General features: G+C 39.6%; 1 protein-coding gene across 8 annotated transcripts in view; it reads left to right on the top strand.

The window, feature by feature from the left end:
• Positions 1–24822, top strand: part of RFX3 (regulatory factor X3) — a 444526-nt gene that overhangs the window by 382193 nt on the left and 37511 nt on the right. For all 8 annotated transcript variants that reach the window (XM_059142828.1, XM_059142827.1, XM_059142829.1 and 5 more), the window contains 6 exons: positions 4978–5099; positions 6872–6984; positions 11283–11398; positions 11834–11988; positions 16043–16140; positions 19375–19524. In XM_059142828.1, coding sequence (XP_058998811.1) covers positions 4978–5099; positions 6872–6984; positions 11283–11398; positions 11834–11988; positions 16043–16140; positions 19375–19524 — 754 coding nt within the window. The remainder of the gene's footprint in view (positions 1–4977; positions 5100–6871; positions 6985–11282; positions 11399–11833; positions 11989–16042; positions 16141–19374; positions 19525–24822) is intronic.

Genomic DNA, 24822 nt, shown 5'->3' with positions numbered 1-24822 from the left:
GATATTTGTTATGTGAATGAATGAGCTCCACCTTTTCTGTCAGCAAACAGCGTCAGCCTCCTTTCCCTGCCTCTCTCGCGTTTTCTACTAAAACTGCTGCCATTAAGACAACTACCCCCTCTGAATTTAATGTTTCCCTCCTCTCCTTGCCCAATTATAGACGTAGAGCTAATGAGGAGTCAAGTACTTCAAGAGCCACCAATAAGGACTGAAGAGATAGGGTGACTGTCATTCACCAGCAGGGCTGACGTTTGAAGTCATTTAGACACAGACACCCTTAGTGTGACATCAAGCAGGCGGTTCACACGCTGAAAGAAAGATGCTCCCAGCATTCGGTATTTTCCTCTGATCTCTTCATTTTTTTGCCTGGCTTCAGACCTCCAGTCGCCTCAAGATCTTCTGGGACAGTTGGTCCAAATTGAATCTCAAGGTTCCAATAGAAAATTTTAGCCTCTTGCCCTGGTGAGGAGCTCAGTGTGGAGACTGGTTCATACTGATCAAATGATTGTGTGCTTTCTAGAACGATAAAAGACTCACATGGCCCATGCAGTTGAGATGTTGCTTGAGGCCCATGCATTTTTCACCTGCTTCAAGAGGGACTTTCCCAAATGTCTCATTTAGTCTGTTGACAATCGTGATACCACTAAATACGAGAGTCAATATAATCGAGCTCATAGAAGGCATTCTTTGCCTCTTGTTGGATTCCTTCAGTGTCTGTACATGTGAAATTCTTGACAGAATTAGATGCAGTTTTACAGTAGAGTTCCAGCTGTCCAAGTTCTAAATAACAGCTACCACTAACCCCATGGGGGAAGATTCCTAACAATTTTCCGTGTTTTCTGTGTTAGTGACAGGTTTCATGCGTACACGCCGCTATTAAAGCATTAGACTTTCTTTGATTTCTTAATCATTAACAACTTCAGCTCGGATTGCCCATGGAGCTGCAAGCTGTTAAAATGATCATTTGCCTCTTGCTAATTTGGAAACCAAGAGCTGTTTCTTCATTTGATGAAGCACAGGTCTTTCTCAGAGCGTGTGCGGCTCAGGAGCACTGAGGAGCTGCTGTCAGAAAACCTCGTCTAAAATTACTGGATTTGTAAAATAAATGGGACGAAGAGAGAAGATACTCTTATATACTAAAAAGTTCAATTCTTTAAGGGATTCATCAAGGAACTTTTTTTGGTAGGAAGTGTCTCTGGCTTTTATAGTTTCATGTTTAAATGGTACTTTATGAAGAAAGCAGAGAGGCAGGAGGTCTGAAAGCTGTTTCATTGCTCAAAGGTCAGTTGGAATTCAACCAGGGTTAATGTAATGTTGAATGCTCAGATGAGTCAACAGAATATAAGAAACATCCTGGAAGATTTCTGTTACTACACGGCCTTTTCGAAATCATGCCTCTGTCATGTTTTCTCCATAGTAAGTGCTCAATAAATATTTGTTCGATCGATTTGATAGATGCTATGATCAATTGGTGGTAGGATAAAATGAAATCTGTTCCCCTGAGGATGCTTTCATTCATTTATTAATCACTCAGTGATACTTAATTATATTCCAAATGTAGTTTATTGGGAACAAATTAAAAATTGAGGACTCAGTTTATAAAAAAGTGACTTTTCTTTGATGTGATAGTTGTACCTGCACAACATTGGACTGAAGGAACTTATTTTGGGGCCAACAGGCTCCCATGGACTAGTTCTGGGCAGGCTACTCAAATATCTGGGAGGCTTGTGAAGGTCTTGTGAAGCCCCGTGTTAAAAATTTTGCTGGGTAGGTCCAGGGTGAGCCTAGCATTTGAACTTTCTGAAAAGCTACCCAGTCACTGATAGACATTTAGGTTTCAGGATCTAAGGTCTGATGATATCATCTTTAACTGTTTCTTCTAAGGAGAATTAGTTACCACAGATGCTGTTCAACCTGTTTGTAATGTGGCTCTTCTTGACTTCCTATGAAACTTTCCCTCGGGGAAGACCCAATTCTGAGGTGATGGTAGTGATTAGGATGTTTTCCTTAGACAGAGCTTCAGGTAAATAACCATCCAGCTTCCCTCTATCCAGCGTTTCTGATTTCCAGGGATTCTAAGGACCAACCCCATGTCAGGCAATACACTGAGGATACGCCCCTATGTGACTTGCTACTGAAGACAAAACAGGAAATGCAAAAGTCCGCATTACTGGGGAGCTCTGTCAGAGGTTCACAGGAATACTACTCTTGTGTATGAGCCATATTCCGCCCTTCCTGATTTCATTATGGCCCACACTGCCCCCAGACTTGGCCCTCAACCTTTCTTTGAAGAGATACAGCAGAAGGTTCTGGCTTACAGAGGTCTTACTGACAAGGCAAACAAAGTGTATCTGTTCATGCTACTGTTCACCCTACTACTGTGGCGTTCAAATAAATCCACTCATTTCTCTGTTCTGACTGTATTTTCTTTCCTTTTCTTTTTTCCTTTCGTTTCCTTTTCTCTTTTTTCCTTTCCTTTCCCTTTCCCTTTCCCTATAAGATTTGTTCTTGTGTACTGACAGACCCGCACAATTTCTCTAGAATTGACCAACTTCCGTTTTATCGACAAGCTAATCTTGATGTATTTTCCGTCTGTATAATATATGTACCTCTAATCACCGCTTCCCACTCAATATCATTACTATTAATTATAATGTGTTCTGATTTTGAGTGCTTATTAAAAATATCATATTTCTTTCCCTTTGGAATTTCCTCTGTCTTCATCTTTCTGAGGAAGCAGATAATTTTGCTTATGAGCTGCAGGCTTGATAAGTGCTGTGTGCGAGTAGATTGTGGGAGAGCAGCTGTCCTCTGAAAACTTACATTCTAAAAGGAATAGGCATCATTTCCTTTTATGGCTAAATTTTACTTGTCCTCGACATTTCTGCTTAGGAAGTGTGGGTGGTATACTAGATGCTGTGCGGGACCAAGGAAGCTTGATAAAACAAAGTCTCATAATTACCCTGTAATCCCGTATTAAAATTTAATGGAATTTAAGTCTATAAGATATCTTTTTCCATTTTCCCTTCTGCAGTGTAAAGAATTGAAATCCTTTTAACCATTTCTGTTAGTTAATACTAACATTTAACTTAACTACATTAAGTTAAATGAGGAAACATGTTTAAACAGTTTTAGCCTGTTCTATTAGTGGTATAAAATTTCATAGCTGAAAAAAGAGGGCTAAAATCAGATGAAGCCTGGAATGGGTCAATGAGGGTGAGGAACTTCCTCAGGGATAAAATCATTCAGGGCTTCTAGAACAGAATGGTTGACAACTGCCTCCCCACATGAGTACTCAAAGTACTTGCCTCACCGAGTCTTCTTTGGTTCTCTGGGATGATTTTTGAAGGAGGAAAAAAATTTTAAAATTCAATTTTTCATCAGTGACACTTGTAGCACAGGATGGTACTAACTCTTCTGTCATCATTTGGTGTGGCCCCCGTGGAAAAGTCCTTTCAGATCCCCCCCCCCCAATTAAATTAAAGGATAGGTTTGAGTTGTTCCGTGTCCTTGGAGAAATAACAATCCACATAATCCACATTTGGGTGGCAAGGGGCCATCACCGAGATGATAACACAGATGACGTGTGTTGTGCTCTTTTTCTCACCCTGTTCACCTTCTGACTTTATGTTTGCTTTCCGGAGTTCTCTGTGGGATCTGTCACTGAAGCAGTGAATGTAAGTGTCGTTATGAGGGACGGCAGCTTTTCTTGGAAGTTCTGTTTATCCACGTTCTAATGAACAACATTCAAGATGGAGTCGTTTCCAAACGCAGACCGCGCAGTGGTTTGCGCGATGTCTCACCGGGTCCATCTGATTCGTATCTCTTGTCAGAGTGCAGGTGCCTTTGGGCATGCCCTGCTCATGTGTCAGGAACATTGTTATTCTTGGTAACTTCATATCACGGATGCGGTTGACTTGTGGTATTAGTGTTAGAGTCAAGTGTCTGGGCGGAGAGAATATTAGGTGGTCTTATTTCTAAGTATAATGAGAAACGGGGAGAAGATGAGAAAATAAACAAAACGAATAGTATCTCAAGGGCCTAAGCTTACTGTAGATTTTAATCGTTTCTTACGTTCATCTGTCTTTTTTCCCTAAATTTCTAACATGAAGGAAAATAAATGAAATCTTAGAAAAATTCTTCTATCTTATTTTGTATTCACTCATCTTAGGACACTTGCCCAGGCTTTTTTTCACATGTGCTGTTTCTCTCTCAAGCAGACTTTCCTTCTTGCCTGTGCTGCTGAAGCCTGTCTTCTCCGTCTTAGCAGGAAAGTTCATGAGTTTGTATGACTTGGACTAAAAGATAAATGCGTGACTATAGCGGACGTGGATTCTTTTTTTAAAAAAATGTGGTAACCTAGATTTATAGGTGGATTCTTGCATGTACTTCTCTGCTAGCTGATGCGTATGGTCTTTGTATTTGCAGGCGAGGTTAGGGGGTCAATGGAAATGACTGTGTTGAGACGCATGGAAGGCTTTAGGAAGTATGAAAAAGAGTGTGGTAGAGTTTGTATGCTGAATCACGTAGGAGAGATATTAATTAATCGAAAGCCGTTCATTAACATTTCTCAGGCCCCTGCTCCTAGGTCTTATTTCAGATTAAAGTCCCAGTGTAGTTAAAATGTTTTCCCTTGACCCACTGGCCACTAAAAATTATGTTCACACCGCGTGTCATCATGGGCATTGTAGCTACCCCACCCAAAGAAATACCTTCGTAACTCCTTTGTTCTTAGACACATTTCTGAATTTTCAAAAATTGGTCCCCTTCCCCAATCCCTCTCCCCTTTTTCTTTACACAACTGAAAAAATTTCTTCATCCTAACTTTTTGAGACTATCAAGGAAAAAAAATATCCTCCAATGATCATGGGACGTTAAAGAAGATTGAGTAAAATCAAATGCCTCAGGAGTTATATGTAGTGCGACAAAACAAGGAATAATTGTATTTGTTTGTTTTTCCCCGTCTAATATTTTTAGGTACAAGCCTATGCAGAAGGTGGATGGGGTTGCAGATGGTTTCACAGGAAGTGGTCAACAGACCGGCACATCTGTTGAACAGACTGTAATAGCCCAAAGTCAACATCATCAGCAGTTTTTAGGTATGTCAAGGTGTAACGCATAGTATGGTTGCTATTAAGATGTTGAAAACAAGAGAACAACAGTAATGTTTTCTCCAAGTGCTGTGTCTATTACAGATGTGAGCCACACAGAAACATCTGTGTGTGTGCTGAAACTCTGCCTATCATGGGATAGTTCTAGACCATTTCTGTTTCTTCGTGTTCACTAGAGCTTCTTTCAAAAATTATCAAGCCATGTAGGACTTCTAAATGCATAGGAGTTAAAGGCTCATAGCTATGAAATTGTCTTGAGGAATTTGTATTAATTGGGCTTTCATGATCAAAGTTGTGTTTACTTTCAGTACCTAACTTCAGGGGCCCCCAAGAATTCTCCTTTCCTATGTATAAAGTTGCAAATGTGTGGTCTCAGGTTAGAAAAAAAAGAAGTTCCTATAAACTTTAAAAAATCTATTCTTTTAAACTGATCACAATATATCCTATTTTTGTAATTCCGTAGATGGTTTATGTGTTGCTTTTCATTTAAAGAGTGGGGAAGTAGAACTTGAACATTCTGCTTATTGTGGTCATAGCTACCAGTGCAAGGGTTGGCACTGCAATCAACAGCTTTTCTAGAGATGAACATGCATAGATTCCGTACAACAGATCAAGATAAATAGAAGCCACCAAAGAGTGCACATGTGTCTAGGTTGCGTGTGCGTTTGTCTGTGTGCCCCTTCTGACAAACAGCTAAAAAGGACGCTCAAGTCAAAATAGCTCCTGAAGTTGAAAACACGATGGCAGCCCTTCCCAAACTGGAGACCTCCTCGGACACTCTTGAAAGCTTCAAACTCTCAAAAGAGGGTTTTAATTTTGTTTTCTAATCCTATATTTTTATTTCAATTCAAATCTGTAAAGAAATAATAAAGACCTATTCTGGGTTATCTAGAAGAGGAGAACGATTACTATTGTGCGGTTTTAGTTCACACATTGGTATTTGAATTTATGATAAAGCAGGCAGGCACCAAAGTGTCCTGATATCCCGAGCCCACGAGAAAAGAACAGGGAGAGACTTACTATGTAGATTGCACAAATACGTAATGCATCCCAAGGGAAGGCTAAATGATGTCCCGTGCTCTGTGTGGAGGAAGGTTCCACAGCTCGTTTGACTACAGAAGAGTAATAGGGGAACCCGCCACCAGGAAGTACCTGTTGGTAGAGGCCTGTCGAGTTCAGAAGATCTGGACTGCGGCGGTCAATGCCACATTCATGCTGCAAGAGGTAATTCAGTCACAGGACAGCCGCAGCATCCGTCCTGTCAAATTCATGTTGTTACGTTTCGTGTGACTTTTGTAGTTTTATTTGGGTTCATCCTGTAGCTTTTTGGCTTATGATGATACAGGAAGTATGAGCATAACGAGTGTAAAGCCAGGTTTATTTTTTTTATTCTTAAGTAACATAATAATAAAATAACTAAAATTGATACTGGCCAGCTTGAGATATTTTCCTTTCAACTGGGGTCCTATGTTGAGAGACATTATGGTATGTTATTTCCAGTATAACAGTAGTGAAATCACATTTAGTTCCTCCACAATTTTCACATTCCTCCTCTATTCTTTTATACCGATGATGTTGCTACATTTTTGTTTGAAAAATACTACTATGAAAAGTTCTTAATCGTTGGACTCTGGCCTTCACATTTGTTTTTTTTTCCTTTCTGAGTCTGTCTTAAATTTCTCCTCATTAATCTGTAATTGCCACAATCCACAATAGTTTGTTTGTTTGTGTTTTTTCCTGTTGTGTTGTCATGGCAACAGATGCATCCCGAGCACTTCCAGAGTTTGGAGAAGTTGAAATCTCTTCTCTGCCAGATGGTACTACCTTTGAGGATATCAAGTCACTGCAGAGTCTTTATCGAGAGCACTGTGAGGTAAGTTTTCTCAAACACAGTAGGAATGCACGCTAAGTTTTGCCAGACAGCTTGCTAAAACAAAATAATCCAACTTATTCCTAAAGGAGAGGGGAAGTTGGTTCATAAGTCAAAAGTTCATCATTCTTCTTACTCAGACTGAAGAACAGAGGGCTATGGGAAAGGGAGAATGCATTTTACTGCCCATCTTCTTAGCACCTCCTAATCAGAATCCTTGGACGTGGTAATTCCATTTTAGGTACATACCCTAGAAAATATGGGTGAATATAAGTGAACTTGTTGCATTATTGTTTTTAGTGCAAAAGATTGGTTGTAGCTTCCACATCTAAAAGGCAGCTGAGTAAATAAAACATCGTACAGTCTGTAGAGTACTATGCAGCCATTAAAAATAACAGACCCTTGTAGATATACTCCTGTGGACTGAGTTCCAGGGTTTATTTTTAAGGGAAAAGTAAGATGTAAAGCAGCATGTATCGTATACTATCTTTCGAGTGATAAAGAACATATATACAAATCTCCAGCAGAAAGAACAAAATGTTCAGTGTGTTAATGGTAGTTGCCTTTGTGATGGAGACTGGATGAGTGGGAGTCAGTGGAAGAGAATTAATTTCCCAAGATCCCTTTTAACCTTTTAAATTTTACACCGTTAACTGTATTTCTGTCCAAAATATTTTCTGGGGAAAAAAAAAAAAAAAATATATATATATATATATATATATATATATATATATATATATATTTTCTGGAGGGCTGCCTTGCTGGGTCAGAAGAGCATGCGACTTTTGACCCCGGGGTCATGAATTCAAGCCCCACGTTGTGAGTGGAGATGACCTCAATAAATAAGTCATCTTTTAAAAAGAGGGAAAAGAAAAAGATACGTCCTAGAAATGTTTAATGGAGCATTTTAGATGTTATTGAGGTTATTGAGGGATTATGGAGGCTCTAGTTCTGTTTTGTTTTTGTGGTTAATTAAAATTTCTCTGGGTGTTTCCCATCTCTGCTTCTACTTCTTTTTCTGAGTATTCCCCACCGGAACTGGCTCCTTGCCTCCAAGAGGTGACCCTTCTCCAAGCCAGCCTTTTAATACACCTGCAGCGCCCCTGGTGGAACGGGCAGAACAGATTGCAACAAATGCTTCTCCTTTTGAAAGAGGAGTCTGTTTAGAATTTAAGTACCTTTATTCCAGGGCTATTTGTGATCTGTTTAGAGGTAAAAGGTACTCCTTGGGGTTTCACGGGCAGTCGTCCTGCCTGCTGACAATGCAGTATGCAGTGGAACATCTCCGCTCAGAGCATTCACAGATTTTTTTTTTCCCACTCCAGAAATACACATTGCTTGAGTGCATCAGAGTGCTTGTCAAGGGGGCTGGATTATTACCAACCAAGGGCGAGTTCTCTCTTTCTTAACAAACCATGTGCCAAAAGTGTTTTCCAACATGTCCTGCCGGTTCGTTCCCAACATTTTCCGGAACGATGAAAGACTCTTAATACTCATCTCCCTTTAAGTACTGTGCTTCTCCCAACATTAGAGAATTTCTGGATGAACCTTATGTATCTCAAAAAAAAAAAAAAATCATCTTTCTTTGGGACGTGATTATCATGTATCTTCAATAAAGATTTATATAAAGATTTTCTAAGCAATTTCTCATGTCTCTGTGTTCAGGTGAATCTTGCTTTAAGCAAACCAGCCTACACAGATATAATTTGGGTTTGTTTTAAGTTTCTTTTATTTGTTCAAAATATAAATAGGAGCAGGGTTTATTTATATTACTAAAGAATGTCCAGTAAGCTTATTCGAAGTGGAAAACTCCACCAGGAAGATGAAAGATGACATCATCTTCTGGATTACAAAAATTACATTAGCGTACCCACATTCAGGAATAGTCTGTATGAAGAGACACAGTGGTGTGTGGTAATCAGTCTTTGTGGGAAATGGCAGTCCACGGAGCCCAGGGAATGAATGATCCCCACTTATTTCAGGACCACCAGCATTCATGCTGTCTCTTATGAGGCATGGAAAAGAAACTCCAATTGTATGATAAGGAAGAATTCCAGTTATTTTTTTTTTCATGTCAAACTTCCAAACTTTTGAAGTGCAGGTGTTCAGACTCATATCCCGTCCTGTAAATAGTCACTTGCCCTAAGGCAGTACAATAAGGATTATTTAAAAATACATTTGCCTATATATTTTAGTCTGAACATATTTGAAAGTAGGTGGACAAATGGTAAAATGTTTTATTCATTTGTAAAAATGTCTCAAGCGAGGCTGATGTGAATGTCCTTTTCGAAAGAATTATTTGAGATTATTTAATTTGGAGAGAGACCACATGTAAGATGCACTGAATTCTTCCCTTGCCTTATTTTTATTTCATATTCTGTACCGTTTATGTTTTTAAGAAAGATTAATCTACCTATTTTGCCTGGGTTTTTTTTTTTTTTTCCTGGAATTCTCACAATTTGCTTATCAAACCTGTTTTATAAGTATCACTAGTTTTTTTATGGAAGGCACAAGTAGAATTTTCCATACAAGTTGCTGCAACGGTAATTGGTTTTATTTTTATAAAAGCTTAGCTTTCTTATAGCGATCTCATAGATAGAGATATGTAGGTATTATATATGGCATTAATAATTGCTTTATTAATAGATATCTCCTGGAATGTGCCTAAGGTACAATTGGGAAAGGAGTATAATAATTTGCCTTGGGGTGCCTGGGTGGCACAGTCGGTTTAGGGGCCCAGCTCTTGGTTTTGGGTCAGGTCACGATCTCAGGGTCCTGACAATCCAGCCTTGGGTCTGGCTCTCTGGTCAGCATGGAATCTGCTAACGTTCTCTCTCACTCCCCCTCTGTCCTCCCCTGTGCTTGCTCACTCATGCTCTTTCTCTCTCCCTGTCTCCCTCAAAATAAATAAATAAAGCTTTAAAAAATAATAATTTCCTCCTTGAGAACGTTTTTGCCTGGGAGGAGGGCCATCTGTCTGCCTTTTAATTTCAAGGCTTAACACTTGCATCTTTTATTGTTCCTGATATCAAAGGATGAAAAGTGTTAATTAACATGCTCCCAAACATGTTTTGCTTGATGTTTGACTTGGTCTCAGGGTGTGTTTATATAGAAAATACATTATTCTCTGTACCCTACAGAGGTCCAGAGACCTACACGGGTTTCACAGACTCTAGAACTAGGGAGTTAACAGTTTTCCGATTTTTGCCTCGGATACCCAGATTGGCTCTCTTGGTTGCCACCAGTGGTCTCCTTCCTTCTAGGAATTTTGTGGATCTTGCTGGGGCTGTTTTACCTGTCCTCATTCTCCGTGCTGACGACACCAAACACGTTATGCTGATGACTTCTGTCTTTTATGCCCAAAATAATCACAGAATCACATGTTCTTTGCACAAACAAGTTATTCTTTGGTTTTCCGACTGCTTTTATCTGAAGGCAAATTTATAAACTAATTGCGGTGGCAGGGGGAAATTAAATATGATCATCAAAATTTAATGAAGGGGCAAATTTTAGAATCATGAAAAAAAATATCTTTGGTGCAGCTGGGAAATGGTTCTAGGCGAGAACATGAAGGAGATGAGGGCCTTGCGTCCCAGGTTAGAGAGGGAGAGGGAGTAGTCTCAAAGCTGCTGTCTGAAGAGAAGGAGCAGAGGGAGGACTGAAGCGAAGGCCTGGCTTGAGCTCAGAGGCGCCCTTTTTCTGCCCAGAGGGACCCTGTCCTCTGAAGGCCAGCCCCGTCGCGCTTCCTGCCCCAGCCTCTGGTTGACTGGGAACTTTCTGGAATCATGGTCATCAGCCCCAGGACAGGCGCGTTTAGCCTTGGCTCTTGTCCGCCCCGCACCGCCAGCTCCACACCCTTCACTTCTGCCCTCTTGGATGGCCCTGAGCACCCCTGGCCCCCTGGGGACTGTGTCCTTCTGGGTCTAAGAAGGAGAAGAGCAGCTGCCGTCATGGAGGCAGGAGGAAGCAGCGTGGAAAGGAGTGGAAGAAAAGTAAGAGAAGACAATGGAGAGGAAGGGAAGTGAGCGAGAAAAAGAGAGGGTAACGCAAGGATATGAGGCCGTGCTGGGGGAATACACGTCATCCCACTGGTCTTTCCAGAGTTCTGTTCTCCCTGCCCGAGCTGGTCGGGCTGCTGACTTCTGTCGACAGAGTGTCCCCCAGTTTCACGTGTAGCTGCCGCGCCGCAGCTGCGCTCCCCATCTCCGTCCCGGTACGCCACACGCTCCTCACCAGCCCCATCAGCGGCATCGTAAGGCAACTCTGATGACCGTTCGGTTTTGTTTTGGGTTTTTTTTTAGGCAATATTGGACGTTGTTGTGAATCTTCAGTTTAGCCTGATAGAAAAACTGTGGCAAACATTCTGGCGCTATTCTCCCTCGACTCCGACCGACGGCACTACCCTCACTGAATCAAGGTCAGAATCAATAGGCTTTTCCGATTCACGTTCATGGCTGAGTAGATGTCACAGTTAATAAATGAGAGATCTGTATACCAGTTGTGAACCTTACCTGATAACATTAAATGAATAGATTGAGATGAACCACAAACCGCTCTCTCGAGGCTTCCGTGTGTGTGTCGTAGCTCCCATTTTGATCGATCTGGGGGACCGTGGTAGAGCTATTTCATCCTCAGGGAATGAGTATCGTATCTGCCCTTCATACCGTCCGAGTGTGATGGCGCCTCGGCAGCTCTGGGGGACTGTTGCGTGTATCCGGCCGCAGGGCGCCAGGGCAGTGGTGGTGTAGTTCTAACCTCAGTGATATTTGCTAAACTAAAACTATTTTTAAAGTCCATTTTCTTTTTTATCCTCATTTGCCATCTATTCATTTGCTACATTTATTCACACCAGCAATCTGAGTGAAATAGAAAGTCGACTTCCGAAAGCAAAGCTGATAACTCTGTGCAAACATGAGTCTATCCTGAAATGGATGTGTAACTGTGACCATGGGATGTACCAGGCTTTGGTGGAGATTCTCATCCCCGACGTGCTTAGACCTATTCCTAGTAAGTTAAATGCAGACGAGTACGGATGCTTTTGTTCTCATACATTCCACCCAAGTAGTTTGGGAAAGTGACGTTGCAATCTAGGGTGATTCTAATCTCATTTAGATTTGCCAATTTAAAAAAAAAAAAAAAAAAAAGGAGAGAAAAGAAAAGAAACATGCAACACAAGAGTTTTGCATGAAAGCAGCCTAGAACAAAACTATAGGGAACCGGGCGGAAAAAAAAAAAAAAAAAAATCTGTTCTCCAATCGTTTATTTTCTTTTCGACAGAAAAGACAACCTATGGGTGTGACAGCCCCGATAACTAATTGCAAGAACACTCCCAGGCCAGGCAATCTTGTAAAGATTATTCTACCCAAGGACACAGTTTCCTTCATAAAGCCAAAAGTTTTTGAAATCTGTAGATCAGCCTCTTTCATGGTTGCTTTTGAATCAAAATGAATTTAGCTTGGTTTCCACTGAAGTTGAATTCCTATATAAAAGCGTTTACTTTGTCCCGTCCGTCATGTTGAGAACTACAAATGCAGTTCCATTAGCAGTAAACGGTTAACCGGCATGGTGAGCAAAAAGTCTCTGGATTGTATTCCCACCGTGAGGCAAATAGGAGTTACATAGATAAGCTAGATGAATTTTTTTCTGTGATGTTGTTGATGAAACTACCTTGTGGCCAATGAAACTATTTGTGCAAGTGTCAATATAAACGCTAGTATGGATGCTTGTGTCCGAGGCAGTCGGAAGGATTTTATGCCGACATCTTCATGAGCACCTAGTGCCCTTAGCTTTTAAAGAAATGGGACAGAGTTTCCACTCCGCAGTGACATTAACAAGGTAAAAGCAGTCTCATAGCTCATGAAATTGGCAACTGTGTACTTCAAGTGCACTGTTCACCGATGATTTATATTAAATCATAACAAAACATGAAGGAAGGAGTTACTAGAAGAAAAGGTGAAGATACCAGCATTTGTATGTCTATGCTTTCTTTTTTCTCAATATGACAAACAACAGTGGAAGATAGCAGTGTTTTCGTATGTTTCCCACCATCTTGAAATACATGCTTAGCCGCTCGTTTACATATAATATCAATGAACACGTTTACATGGCTCTAGAAATAAGTTTAAAAAAAAAAAGAAATCCAACCTTCAGTGTCTCACATTTTTATAAACTGGTAATATTTTCCAGTCTCTCTGCACCACGTTTCCTGACAGTTGATTAAAAGTGATGTTGTCATGGAACACTTCCATGCGTGTATTCTCTACCGATGTACGTTTCAGAATCTCGATTTCCCTTGTTTTTCTCCTGCTCCCTGTGCCCTGAGTGATAATCTCTAGAGATTTTTAAGAGAAGTTGTGTAGGGCTGGCTCCTTAGCCTGTGACATCTTTGCCCCCTGTCCCAAGTACCATTTTTCTCATGATGTACAAGAAGAGATACCTGTGAGCTCGTTCTTGTTTGAGGTGAATCAACAACATCAACTTCATTAAAAAATTCTGAAATCTTTTGCTTCTGTTATACCACAGGACTTGTGCAGTCAACAGTTCCCTAACCTAAATCAGGTATCCGTTATATTATGAGACTCTCAGCCTCATAATTTTAAGTGCACAATACACTTGACCTTTCTTTTTTCTTTCTTTCTTTATGTTTTTGCAAATTTTGATTCGAAAACCAATTTATTCTGTCAGGAAGTCTGTCTCTACTTTTAACAGACAACTCGACTTCAGGAATTTACAGATGACCATAATTTTAGAGTTTCTGTAACATTATAAGGGACATTAACGTGCTAGCCTACAATGTACATTTAAAAATTTAATTCTGATTCTATAAGAAGACCTCACAAAACAAAGCTTAAAATACAGCTTAAATAGCTATCTTCTGATCATGTACATTTTAATATAAAATCACAAGCTGGTTGAGACAAGTTAGCTGTGGAATAGTTTTAAATTTTAAACCATCCATTCATGAGAAAAAGTTGTCAGAGTCAATCTGCACAATTTGATCTGACACAAATCCCTATAGAGAGAGCAAACTTAATTTTATTTTTAAAAATTATATTTTCCTGGCTACTAGTACTTCACTCTACCATTTACTGTCCAGATGGGATTCCTTTTTTTAGCCAAAAAAAGTCTGCATATCACACTAATTTGAAGTCAGCTTGAAGCTACTATATTCTAAAATACATTTATCTGAAAATGAAAAGCAGTTAAGTGTAAGAATTGTATAAGAACTCAACTGGTAACACTTATGTACAATTACGAGTATACGTAAAAGTGGCCCCAAATGTCATTTAGTACAAGAAAGTAAAAACTTATAGTCATGTGATTAAAAAAAAAATCTTTTTATCTTATGATCTTCCCAGCATCAAATTTATCTAGATAAAACAAGACCCATACTCAGTTTTTTTTTTTTAAGTAACTTCTCTTAGTTCTTGGGGTTTTTTTATGAAGATCAAATAATTATTATATATTAATAGTAGAAAACATGCAAAATACAGATAGCGAAGTTGAATTTTGAACAAAATTTTCCCGAGTTTCAAAAAGGGTCGTTAAATTTTTTTTCACTCTTTTTCATTTCCATCCATGCCCGCCCTCCATGGTTCTAGTACGTAAGACAGCAGAAGAATATTTTTCTTTCTTTTTTTCTTTTTTGGCTCAAGTGGGAAGCTTTGGAAATTTCGCAAGATGAGTTCTCAAGAAATTTCCAACTCAGTGTTTCCAGTAGATGATTGTCATGGTTAAGAGTCGATACTTCTTCAAAATTTAGTCATTTCAACCTCTCTTCTGTCATTTGGCCAGTTGGAAAAAAAAATCATTTTAAAAATCAATTGTTTTTATGACTGGGTCATTACAATTTGTATCTTTCACAAGCAACTTGGGCAAGCGAAATTATTTCTAGCCCTGCTTTACCAAAAGTATTAGAGAAGCATGTCAGACTCATTTGAGCGCAGGAAGAAAAACCAAGAAATTTAATCCCAGCATCAATATTACTATTCTTGGGAGCTTTGGAGAAAAATGTAACTTCTGGGTTTCTTATAGGAGACTCCAAATTATAATGTCTACCACATTAGAGGGAACCCACAGAGCTTTCTTTCATGTTGTGGGTGTTTCAAACACTTAACTATTAAATGTCTGAAACCACTCCCTACACTGGGGAGCCTTGGGTACAGATGAAGTAAAATACTGAATGACTTGTTGACCAAGCGAAAAATTCTCTGTTTATTATATTATACAACCCATCTCAGGAAGCAGGTCCCTTCTTGGAAAATAGTTGTAGTCATTCCTGGTAACTGTTGATGCTTCTAGTCATTTTATGACCACCATAAAAACTACTCTCGTGGGACCCAGTCCTCTTTCAGATCTTAACAGATAGGGGAAGAATATGGAATGGACTGTTTTAGGAATCTCTTTAGAATACTGATCTCTGGGGACAGCAATTATATCACCCTGATCTTTTATCTCTGCCTAGTGAAACGGTGAATAGTTGTCTGAAATTTTCAAGTCAGGCAATTCTAATTTTTACCTTACTTTTCAACCAGAGTAAGAGAGAACCACTCCCCGAGTCTATTCTAGAACGGACAGATGTGTAGAGAAAGGGAGAAAGCTTTCCTTGTTTCCTTTTTAACTAAAGAAAGGAAAATAGATTTAGAGCTTGAAAAGTCAGGATGAAGAATTTACAAAGAAAATACTTATCCCTTGAGCATTAAGCTGCTAGCGAAAAGGCTGTTTTGTCTAAGGTAGAAAATTCCACAAGTATATTCACAACTGGTATATGTTGCTATCAGCAAAAATGTTTGAATGTTTGCATTTCCTAACTAAGTATCATAAATATCTGGGAACAAAACAACTTTAAAACCAAACCAAACCAAACAAAAAAGCCCAAAATGCAATTCTTGGATGCTTTCAAAGTTAGGAATTGTATTTAAAATAAAAGTCTCATCAGTGAGGACAGTATAAGATCTGTGCGATTTCAGATGTCATGTATGCATGTTTTTCTCTTCCCCTGGAATAAAGATTAACATCCTTTGGTGTCTTTTTCGTTCTGCTTTTATTCTTCAACATTTAGGTGCCTTGACCCAAGCCATTCGAAATTTTGCAAAAAGCCTTGAAGGTTGGCTTTCCAATGCCATGAACAATATCCCACAGAGAATGATACAAACCAAGGTAAGTTAGTATGTGTTTGCCTTTTCTTCTGTTTTTAGGAAATTGTTCTGAGCTGTGAAGTTTAGATCTGTCCTGTTAAATGGTGTCATTTACGATGTTGGTATCAGAATATACTGAGCTTTTCAAACTTTTTTTTCTACTTGGGCTTTATAACCATGTAATCGAGAACGTGCACGAGAGATTGATATTACTCCTTCCGAAGAAACTAAAAAAGTGTTTTAAGTGTGGAGTATTTGTAAGCCCTTTTCCAAAGTGTATATTTCAGATATATTTTAGTGTATTTATCATTAATTTCAAAAGTGAAAAAGAAGAGCCCTGAGTGTTCAAATAGTTTCCACTTGAGGGAGTTTTAGATTTTTTTTTTTAAGTCCTGAACTACACTCATTTGTAATGTGAAACGTTCATGTACATTTAATATCCTTTTGATTTTCAGGATTTTTTTTTTTGAACACTGGAGAATGCTTTTGTGAATCAAGGAGTCATTTCTTAAAGTGAGCAGTTATCTCATAATTGACAGTGTTTATCTGGAATGTGGGTTGTATGGCTACAGATATGACTTGTGATCTCCACTGTGTGCCCTGCTCACTTTGTTACTTTAAGTTAGTCTGTGAACGAATCCTATGGCAAGATCAGACTGATTCTGTCTAAACTTTGCATCAAAAGTTACATTTCTGGCTTTTTCTCAGTGGCTATGTCCACTGTCCTCAGCCGTACAGCTTGTCTTTCAGTGTGAGGACACAGTCGATAAGTTGACTTTCTTGTAACTGACAGGTCTCTTTGGGAACACAAGTCACTCCTAGTTCCTTCTGCTTTGACCTAAGATTTGCAGTATCGCTTTCCAAAACATACAGAAAAAACAAACAAACAAAAAAATAAAATACACAGCAGGGATGTTTCATGGATATGCTCACCTTAGATCGCTGCTCTAGAACTATGCTGTCAATGCAGTAAGGGGAGTCACAGTGGCTATTTAAATTTGAATCTGAAATTTAATTTAAGTTAAAGTTTTAGTTCTCCAGCCACACTATCTAGCTGTGTTTCAGGTGTGCCACAGCTCCATGTGGCCAGTGGCTACCATATTTGGCAGCACACATACAGAGAATGACCATCATTGCAGAAAGTTCTAGAGTGCCACATTGAGGTAGGCAAAGGAAGGAGTTACTATTTGATTATGATGGTTCCAGGAATGCCTTCCAGTTTGCTAACTTAGTCCTATTCACATTAGTACTTCAAACAGCTGGAAGCACCTTCCTTCCCAGTATTATCGAAGTGAATGTAGTAGCAATCTACTTGCAATATTGGCCAATTTCATTGGTCCCCCGAGTTGATGCGGATGATCTGCCTTGGGGGACAGTGTCTTCTGCTTTTCTTCTGTCACTCATGTACAGCCTGTTTTCATCTGAGCACTCAATCAATGAAAATAATCTGCCCCAACAGAGGAAAGAGCCCAATCTGGTTATGACAGGCCCTTGCTATCAAACCTGCCCCACCACCATAACATAGTTTCGGTGCAACCTTGAGCCATCTGCTTCACCCCTTTAAGTCACGATGTGTGTCCCATGTGACAGTTATGAAAGTTCAGGTGATATATGTGAGGCACTGAGCATGGTGTCTGGCATTTAGTTTGTCCTTGGTTAATAGAAACCACAGAAATGGAAAAAAAGTGTAAGACCTCTTCCAACTTCCATATAGTCCCCAAACATCTCACTGTTAAGACAGAGCATCCTTTGACTTTTGAACACCCTGGACAAGACTGTTGAATCAGCTGCTTCTTACATACCACTTGTCACCTAATGACATGACCTGCAGTCCCGTAGATATGTTAAAAATGCTCATTAGATTTACTGTGCATGTGACAGATTTCCATGAGATTGTGAGATTTAGATATTTACCTAGACTTTTTTTTTTTTTTTTTTTTTTTTTTTACATTATCTTTGCTATCTTTCAGTGTAACCTGTTTCATTGAGGGTCTCAGCAGGAAGCAAATGGTAGATCCAAGGGGAGAATAACTGAAAAGAATTTAAGAAGGGTCTATTCCCAAAGCTGTGAGCAGTTAAGAAAACTCAGGAATGGTAAATCACCCTGGGGCTGGCAACAGTGGGAAGACATGAGCTTCCCGAGATCTGAAGGGGAAAGAGGTAAAAGTTATGGCATTAGGACATCATCTCCTTCCCTCAAGGACTGTGTGGCCTTAGTCCAAGAAAGCAAGCTTTGCCAAAACACGGAGAGAGCAGAGGTTGTAGGGGAATAAATTCTGTGATCACTCTTTATCCCCCCCCCCCATTGTTCTGTTCTTCCCACTGCGTATCATTGGCCAAACCCAACTGGAAGCCAAAATGTAAGGGCAGGGGCACCTGGGTGGCTCAGTGGGTTAAAGCCTCTGCCTTTGGCTCGGGTCATGATCCCAGGACCTGGGATCGAGCCCCATTTCAGGCTCTCTGCTCTGTGGGGAGCCTGCTTCCCCCTCTCCTCTCTGCCTGCCTCTCTGCCTACTTGTGATCTCTGTCAAATAAATAAATAAGTAAATCTTTAAAAAAAAAATGTAAGGGCAGTGCTTAATGTAGTCCATTCAGGGCAGCCTTCCTGGGCAGGGAAGTCTGGAGAAGAATGACAAGTAGATGTCGAGGAGCAAATGGAGAAATCGTGGCTGGCTCTTGTACCGAAATTCTGATTGTGCAAAAGAATTCTTGTTGCCGATGTCTGATAAGTTTATTGGCAATGTATTTGCTAATACTAAAAACACCTTCTCTAAAATAAAAGCTGTAAGAGTGAATCTGAATGACAGTGCTCTGAAGACCATAAAAATCTTTTATCCATTTAAAAAAGTGAGATGGTACATTTCGGTTTCCCAAATAAAAAGGGGGAAAAATGGTATTACTGAGTTTATATCGACGGTTCTACAGAGAGTAAAAGAGACATGAAAATCAACACTTTTCCTGCTTCCCTAGACAAAGTCATTTCTTGCAAGACTGGTTTAATTAATGCTGCACTCAGATGTTGAAGAACATGGGAGTTTGTTTTAGTCTTGACCTCTACCTACTCAAAAGGAAAATAATACTTGGTTTTGAGATTTAAATGCTATAATTTACAAGTAACCTCTACCATGAAATGAGTTCGAAATAAATATCAGAGGGAAGCAGTTACAATTTGGCAAGGGAATAAAGAATTGAAAATTGCGGCGGTCTCTTTTCCTGGAATGGAAAGCTACCCAGTTTTGATGGGATTTCTTCCCAGGTTGCCGCTGTAAGTGCCTTTGCCCAGACTCTGCGAAGATACACATCGCTCAATCACCTGGCCCAGGCAGCTCGTGCAGTGCTCCAGAACACTTCCCAGATCAACCAGATGCTCAATGACCTCAACCGCGTCGACTTTGCCAATGTCCAGGTACTCTGCTTTCTTTCAGAATATCTCTTGCAAGGAAAGACACCCCATTTTTTCTTGCTCTTTCCTACATTTCATCAAGGCACAGACAGCATCTGTGGTCCTGTGTCCTGAAAGAGGGGAATCTGACTCAGCCGGGACTTTACTGCTCGTCTGTCTCGTAGTCTGCTGAGACGTATTATACTCGATGTGATGTCTGTCAGCAGGGTTTGCTAATTATTGGTCAGGACAGTCACAGTCATGGAAGTTAGGTAGGCCAGAGATTAAACTCTTCCATCTGCTAGCTATCCAATCTTGGTCAAGTTGCTTAACTGCTCTGGGCTTTCCCCTTCCCACCTTATCACATCGATCTGAGATAATTGTTATATATTTAGTAATATATGAAGTCCTTTGTGCTGTAACACACAAGAGATTTATGTTTTAATAGTTCCCCACCTTGAGGTGCCTGGGTGGCTCAGTAGGTTAAGTGCCTGCCTTTGGCTCACGTCATGATCTCAGGGCCCTGGGATCCAGCCCTGCATTGGGCTCCTTGCTCAGCAGGGATCCCCTCTCCCTCTGACCTGCCTCCCTACTTGGCGTGCTCGCTCACTCTCGCTCTTTCTCTCTCTGTCTCAAATAAATAAATAAATAAATAAAATCTTAAAAAAAAAAAAAATAGTGCCCTTGAAAGAACTAAGAACACTTAGATGATATTTCAGAGCATCTGGTAAAAACTTCTTCATTTGCAAAGAATTAGGAGCAATATATTTGGCTCTTTTGTTTGTCCCAATGGGAAAAAAAAAGGTATTTTAACCTTGCGATCAAACTATTTACTTATACTTTATAGTACACTTATAAAGACAGGCAACTTAGGAATATTATTATGAACTCCCACAAATATTTTATTTCAGATACTAAAATAATGAAACTAGTTGTTGCCATATAAAAATAGCACATTGCTCAAAGCAGAAGCAACAGAAGAAAGAAAAAAAATACCTAAACTGAACATGACCAAAATGAAAGATTTTTGTGCTTCAAGAGATGAGCAAGAAAGTGAAATGACAGCAATGGAATTGAGAACGTTTTTGCAAATTATCTATCTGATACAAATTTATATCTAGAATATATAAAGAACTCTTATAACCCAACAATAAAAAGACAAATGTAGTTTGAAAAGGGCAAAGATCTGCGTAGCCATTTCTCCAAAGAAGACAGGCAGATGGCCAGTAAACCCCTAAAAAGATCATGAATGGAATTGGCCGCTGGGGAAATGCAGCTCAGAACCACAGCGGGATTTTTACTTCATCCACACTAAAATGGGTATAATCAGACAGATAATCGCAGAAAGAAGGGAGTTTAAGGTGGAATATGCTACCTTAAGAAAGGGATTACTGTGGGCGCCTGGGTGGCTCAGTGGGTTAAGCCACTGCCTTCGGCTCAGGTCATGATCTCAGGGTCCTGGGATCGAGTCCCGCATCGGGCTCTCTGCTCGGCAGGGAGCCTGCTTCCTCCTCTCTCTCTCTGCCTGCCTCTCTGCCTACTTGTGATTTCTCTCTGTCAAATAAATAAATAAAGTCTTTAAAAAAAAAAAAAAAAAGAAAGGGATTACTGATTAAAATGAACAGTGTGAGAAGTGAGACCCAAGATGTAGGGGAAGGAAGGGCACTGCCCGGAACCCCACAGAACCCCACGGAACCCCACGGAACCCCACACAACCACTGACTAGAATGTCAAATGCAGCCACTTTGGAAAACAGTGTAGCAGTTTCTGCAGGGGTTGACGGGCAGTTCCCCTATGACTCAGCAACTTCACTCCTAGACCAAGAGAAACAAAATCAAGGCCACGTAAAACTTGTACATGGGCGTTCACGGCAGCATAATTTCACCTTCGCTGCATGACCGTGAAAACAACCCAGATGGCCGCTAACTGGTGAGCACATAACGTATTCACGCAGTGGAACCTTATGTGGCATCAAAAAGAAATGAGGTTCTGACACTTGCTACTTTGTGAATGAACTTGGAAGCTACTACGCTAAGGGAAAGAAGCCAAACGCAAAAGGTCACATAGTGCATGATTCCTTTTATATGGAATGTGCAGATTAGATAAGTCTGTAAGAGGTAGAAAATAGGTTCTTGATTGCCTGGGTTCTAGGGACTGGGAATTGAAAGGTGACAGATCGCCAGGGGTGGTCTTTTGGGGGACATGAAAACATTCTAAAACTGTGACAGGTGGACAACTCTACAAGAAGCCACTGAGTGGTACATTTTAAAGGAGTGAATTGTATGATATGAGAATTGTATCTCAGTAAAACTTAATGCCTTCGCTTTAAAATAAACCACCAATTACTCCTGTTTCCTAGAAATTTTTAATCTGCACGTCTGGTTTGGTTTTCCCCTTTTCATTATATCAAAATGTAATATTTGGGCCTGATTCACTTTGGGATATAGTAATTAGTTAAGTTTGTTCTCACTTTCATGGATTGGGCTCAAACTGCTGGTTATGTGAAGTCTTAAAAAAATCTGCCTTTCTATGTATCTGTGTGTTTATCTATGTAAAAACATGTTTAAATACACACAGGCAAACAAAAAATGTCTATAAGAAGAACTGTCTCAGGTTTTGTAAAGCCGTTAGCTTAACATAGTTCAATGAAATTTACGTTAACTGGTTTTAGTGAGACTATTAGAAGTTCATATTGCCTGAAAATTTATCCTGATGTTTCTTTCACATCTCCATTCAGAAGAGATACTTTAAAAAGCACCTTTAGGGGCGCCTGGGTGGCTCAGTGGATTAAAGCCTCTGCCTTCCGCTCAGGTCATGATCCCAGGGGCTCTCTGCTCAGCAGGGAACCTGCTTCCTCCTCTCTCTCTGCCTACTTGTGGTCTCTGTCAAATAAATAAAATCTTAAAAATAAATAAATAAAAATAAAAAGCACTTTTAAAAAAGTCAAAGTAGTAAGGCAACCTGTGGTTTCAAATGTGACATTAAGTTCCAGAACAGAAAATAGAAAGAATAATTCCTGGTAATATCTGAGAAAGGTTTTCTGTTCCGTGTCTATACTCCTGTATCTGCGACCCTGTGAAGTATTTATGCAAATGAGTTCCTCCTGGTTGTAACTGCCCACCTTGGGAACATCTTTGCATTTAAATGGTAGATTTTATCTCTGCTCTGCTCTACCTCCCCAATCAACTCAGGCTCCCTTTTCCCTTCTTCTGGAGTGTTCTTGGATCTGCTTGACAGTTAACAGTGCTGATACCTGGGTGACTCACCTCTGTCCTCTGAGAGCCTTTCCTTTCTTCAGAGGACCAGGAGCACAGTGGCCTGTTTCCCCACAACCTTCCTTCTCACACTGTGTTCATTTTGATCAGTTTTCTCTTTCTTAGGGTATCGTGTTCTCCACCTTTAACTCCCTTTCCTTCCTTTTCTATTGGGAGCTTGGCTCGGTTTTTGTAGCGTCCCCTGGATTCTCCATCCCCTGACTCTGCTTGCACTTTTGTCACCCTCTCCTGGTCATCTGGACGTCGTCCCTGGCCCTTCTAAAGGGACCTCAGCAACAGGGATATGTATGTATGAAGGTGGTGTTCTTGCAATAAGGGGACTGTAATGTTTAACAAGGAGATGACACTTTAATGTCAATATTATAATGCTCTTAGATCCCACCCGTAAATCTTTTTCACCGCTTCGTTCTTCTCTAATTAACTCCTATTTCCCTCAGACATTCAAAATCCCCTATCTAGGGGCGGGCGTCTGGGTGGCTTAATCCGTGAAGTGCCTGACTGTTTCAGCTGGGGTCCTGATCTTGAGTTGTGAGACTGAGTCCAAGTCCGTCTGCTCTCAGCAGGGGGTCTGCTTGAAATTTTTCTCCCCCTCTTTCTGCTGCCTCACTCTCTCTCTCTAATACATAAACAAATCTTACTAAACAAAGATAAGCTGGGTGCCTGGGTGGCTCAGTGGGTTAAGCCTCCGCCTTTGGCTCCAGTCATGATCTCGAGGTCCTGGGATTGAGTCCCGCATCCGGCTCTGCTCAGCAGGGAGCCTGCTTCCCCCTCTCTCTCTGCCTGCCTCTCTGCCTACTTGTGATCTCTGTCAAATAAATAAATAAAATCTTTAAAAAAATCATCTTTCTACTGCAGTATAATTGGTTTTGTTTTATTTAATTGATAACATTGCACTGGTATCATTTTTGTGTATAAATAAACAGTTTTTCATCAACATTATGGGCAAATAGCTTTGGTGGGTTGACCTGGTAACTTATCCATGTGTACACTTGTGTTTGCTTATTTAAAAGATATTCCGATTGTGACGCAACCAATTCCTTATCATTTTGGATATAATTTATTTGTAATTGAAGAACATCTTTAATGTTCATCTCAGCTTTTTCCCTTTCCAGAGCTGAAAAGTCCAAATTCCTTTCACAAGGGAGTTTTTATAGTGTATTCTATTGTTAATGTATTTTCAGTCTCCAAAGTAGTAAAATGATGTATAATGTAAGGTAATTTGAAAAGCCAGAATAATGTCCTGTGGTGTTTTTTTTTTAAGTCAGTGTTCAGTCTCAATCACCCTCTTTCCTAAAACTCACTTCCAAGTAAATAGTGAGTTTGAATTTATTTTATGAAAGGAAATTGAATTCCTCCAAGGAAGCCAGTGAGTTCCTCCCCCCAGCCCTCACCCCAGTTATCAACACACAAACAAAAAACAAACCTCCCTACAATGAATACAGAGTTTCAGTTTTGCAAAATGAAAGAGTTGATTGCATTATAATATATATAATATATTATTTTATATGTATTTTTAATATTTCATATATTTATATTAATATATAAATATATATTTGAAACGGGAGTTGATTGCATTATAATATATAATATATAAATTATAATTATATTTCATTTATAAATATATTTCATAAATGAATATATTTCCTAAATTATGAAATATGTTTTCATATATTTCATATAAAATAATATATTTTATATAAAATAATTTTCATAAATTATGAACATATTTCATAAATAAATATGTTTCATTTATGAAAATGAAAGAGTTGATTGCATTATAAGGAGCATATAGTTAACACTTCTGTACTGTACTCTTAAAAATGGTTAAGAAGATAAACTTATGTTATTAGTTTTTTACCACAGTTTTAAAAATGCGCAGGCATTAATGAAGGAGAACAAAAACAACCTTCCCTATCCTTTCCTTGATGCCTAGATTCTTCCTTGGATACTCTCCCGGACTCTTAATATAAAACTTCAGTCATTTGACAGTGTGTATTGGAAGAGTTTAATTATTATTCTTATATAATTCTTTCATAAAGGAGTAAAT

Source organism: Mustela lutreola, chromosome 12, assembly GCF_030435805.1.
Source record: "Mustela lutreola isolate mMusLut2 chromosome 12, mMusLut2.pri, whole genome shotgun sequence".
Lineage (NCBI taxonomy): Eukaryota > Metazoa > Chordata > Mammalia > Carnivora > Mustelidae > Mustela > Mustela lutreola.
The sequence above is the reverse complement of the archived record's forward strand: the minus strand, read 5'-3'. Positions and strand labels throughout refer to the sequence as shown.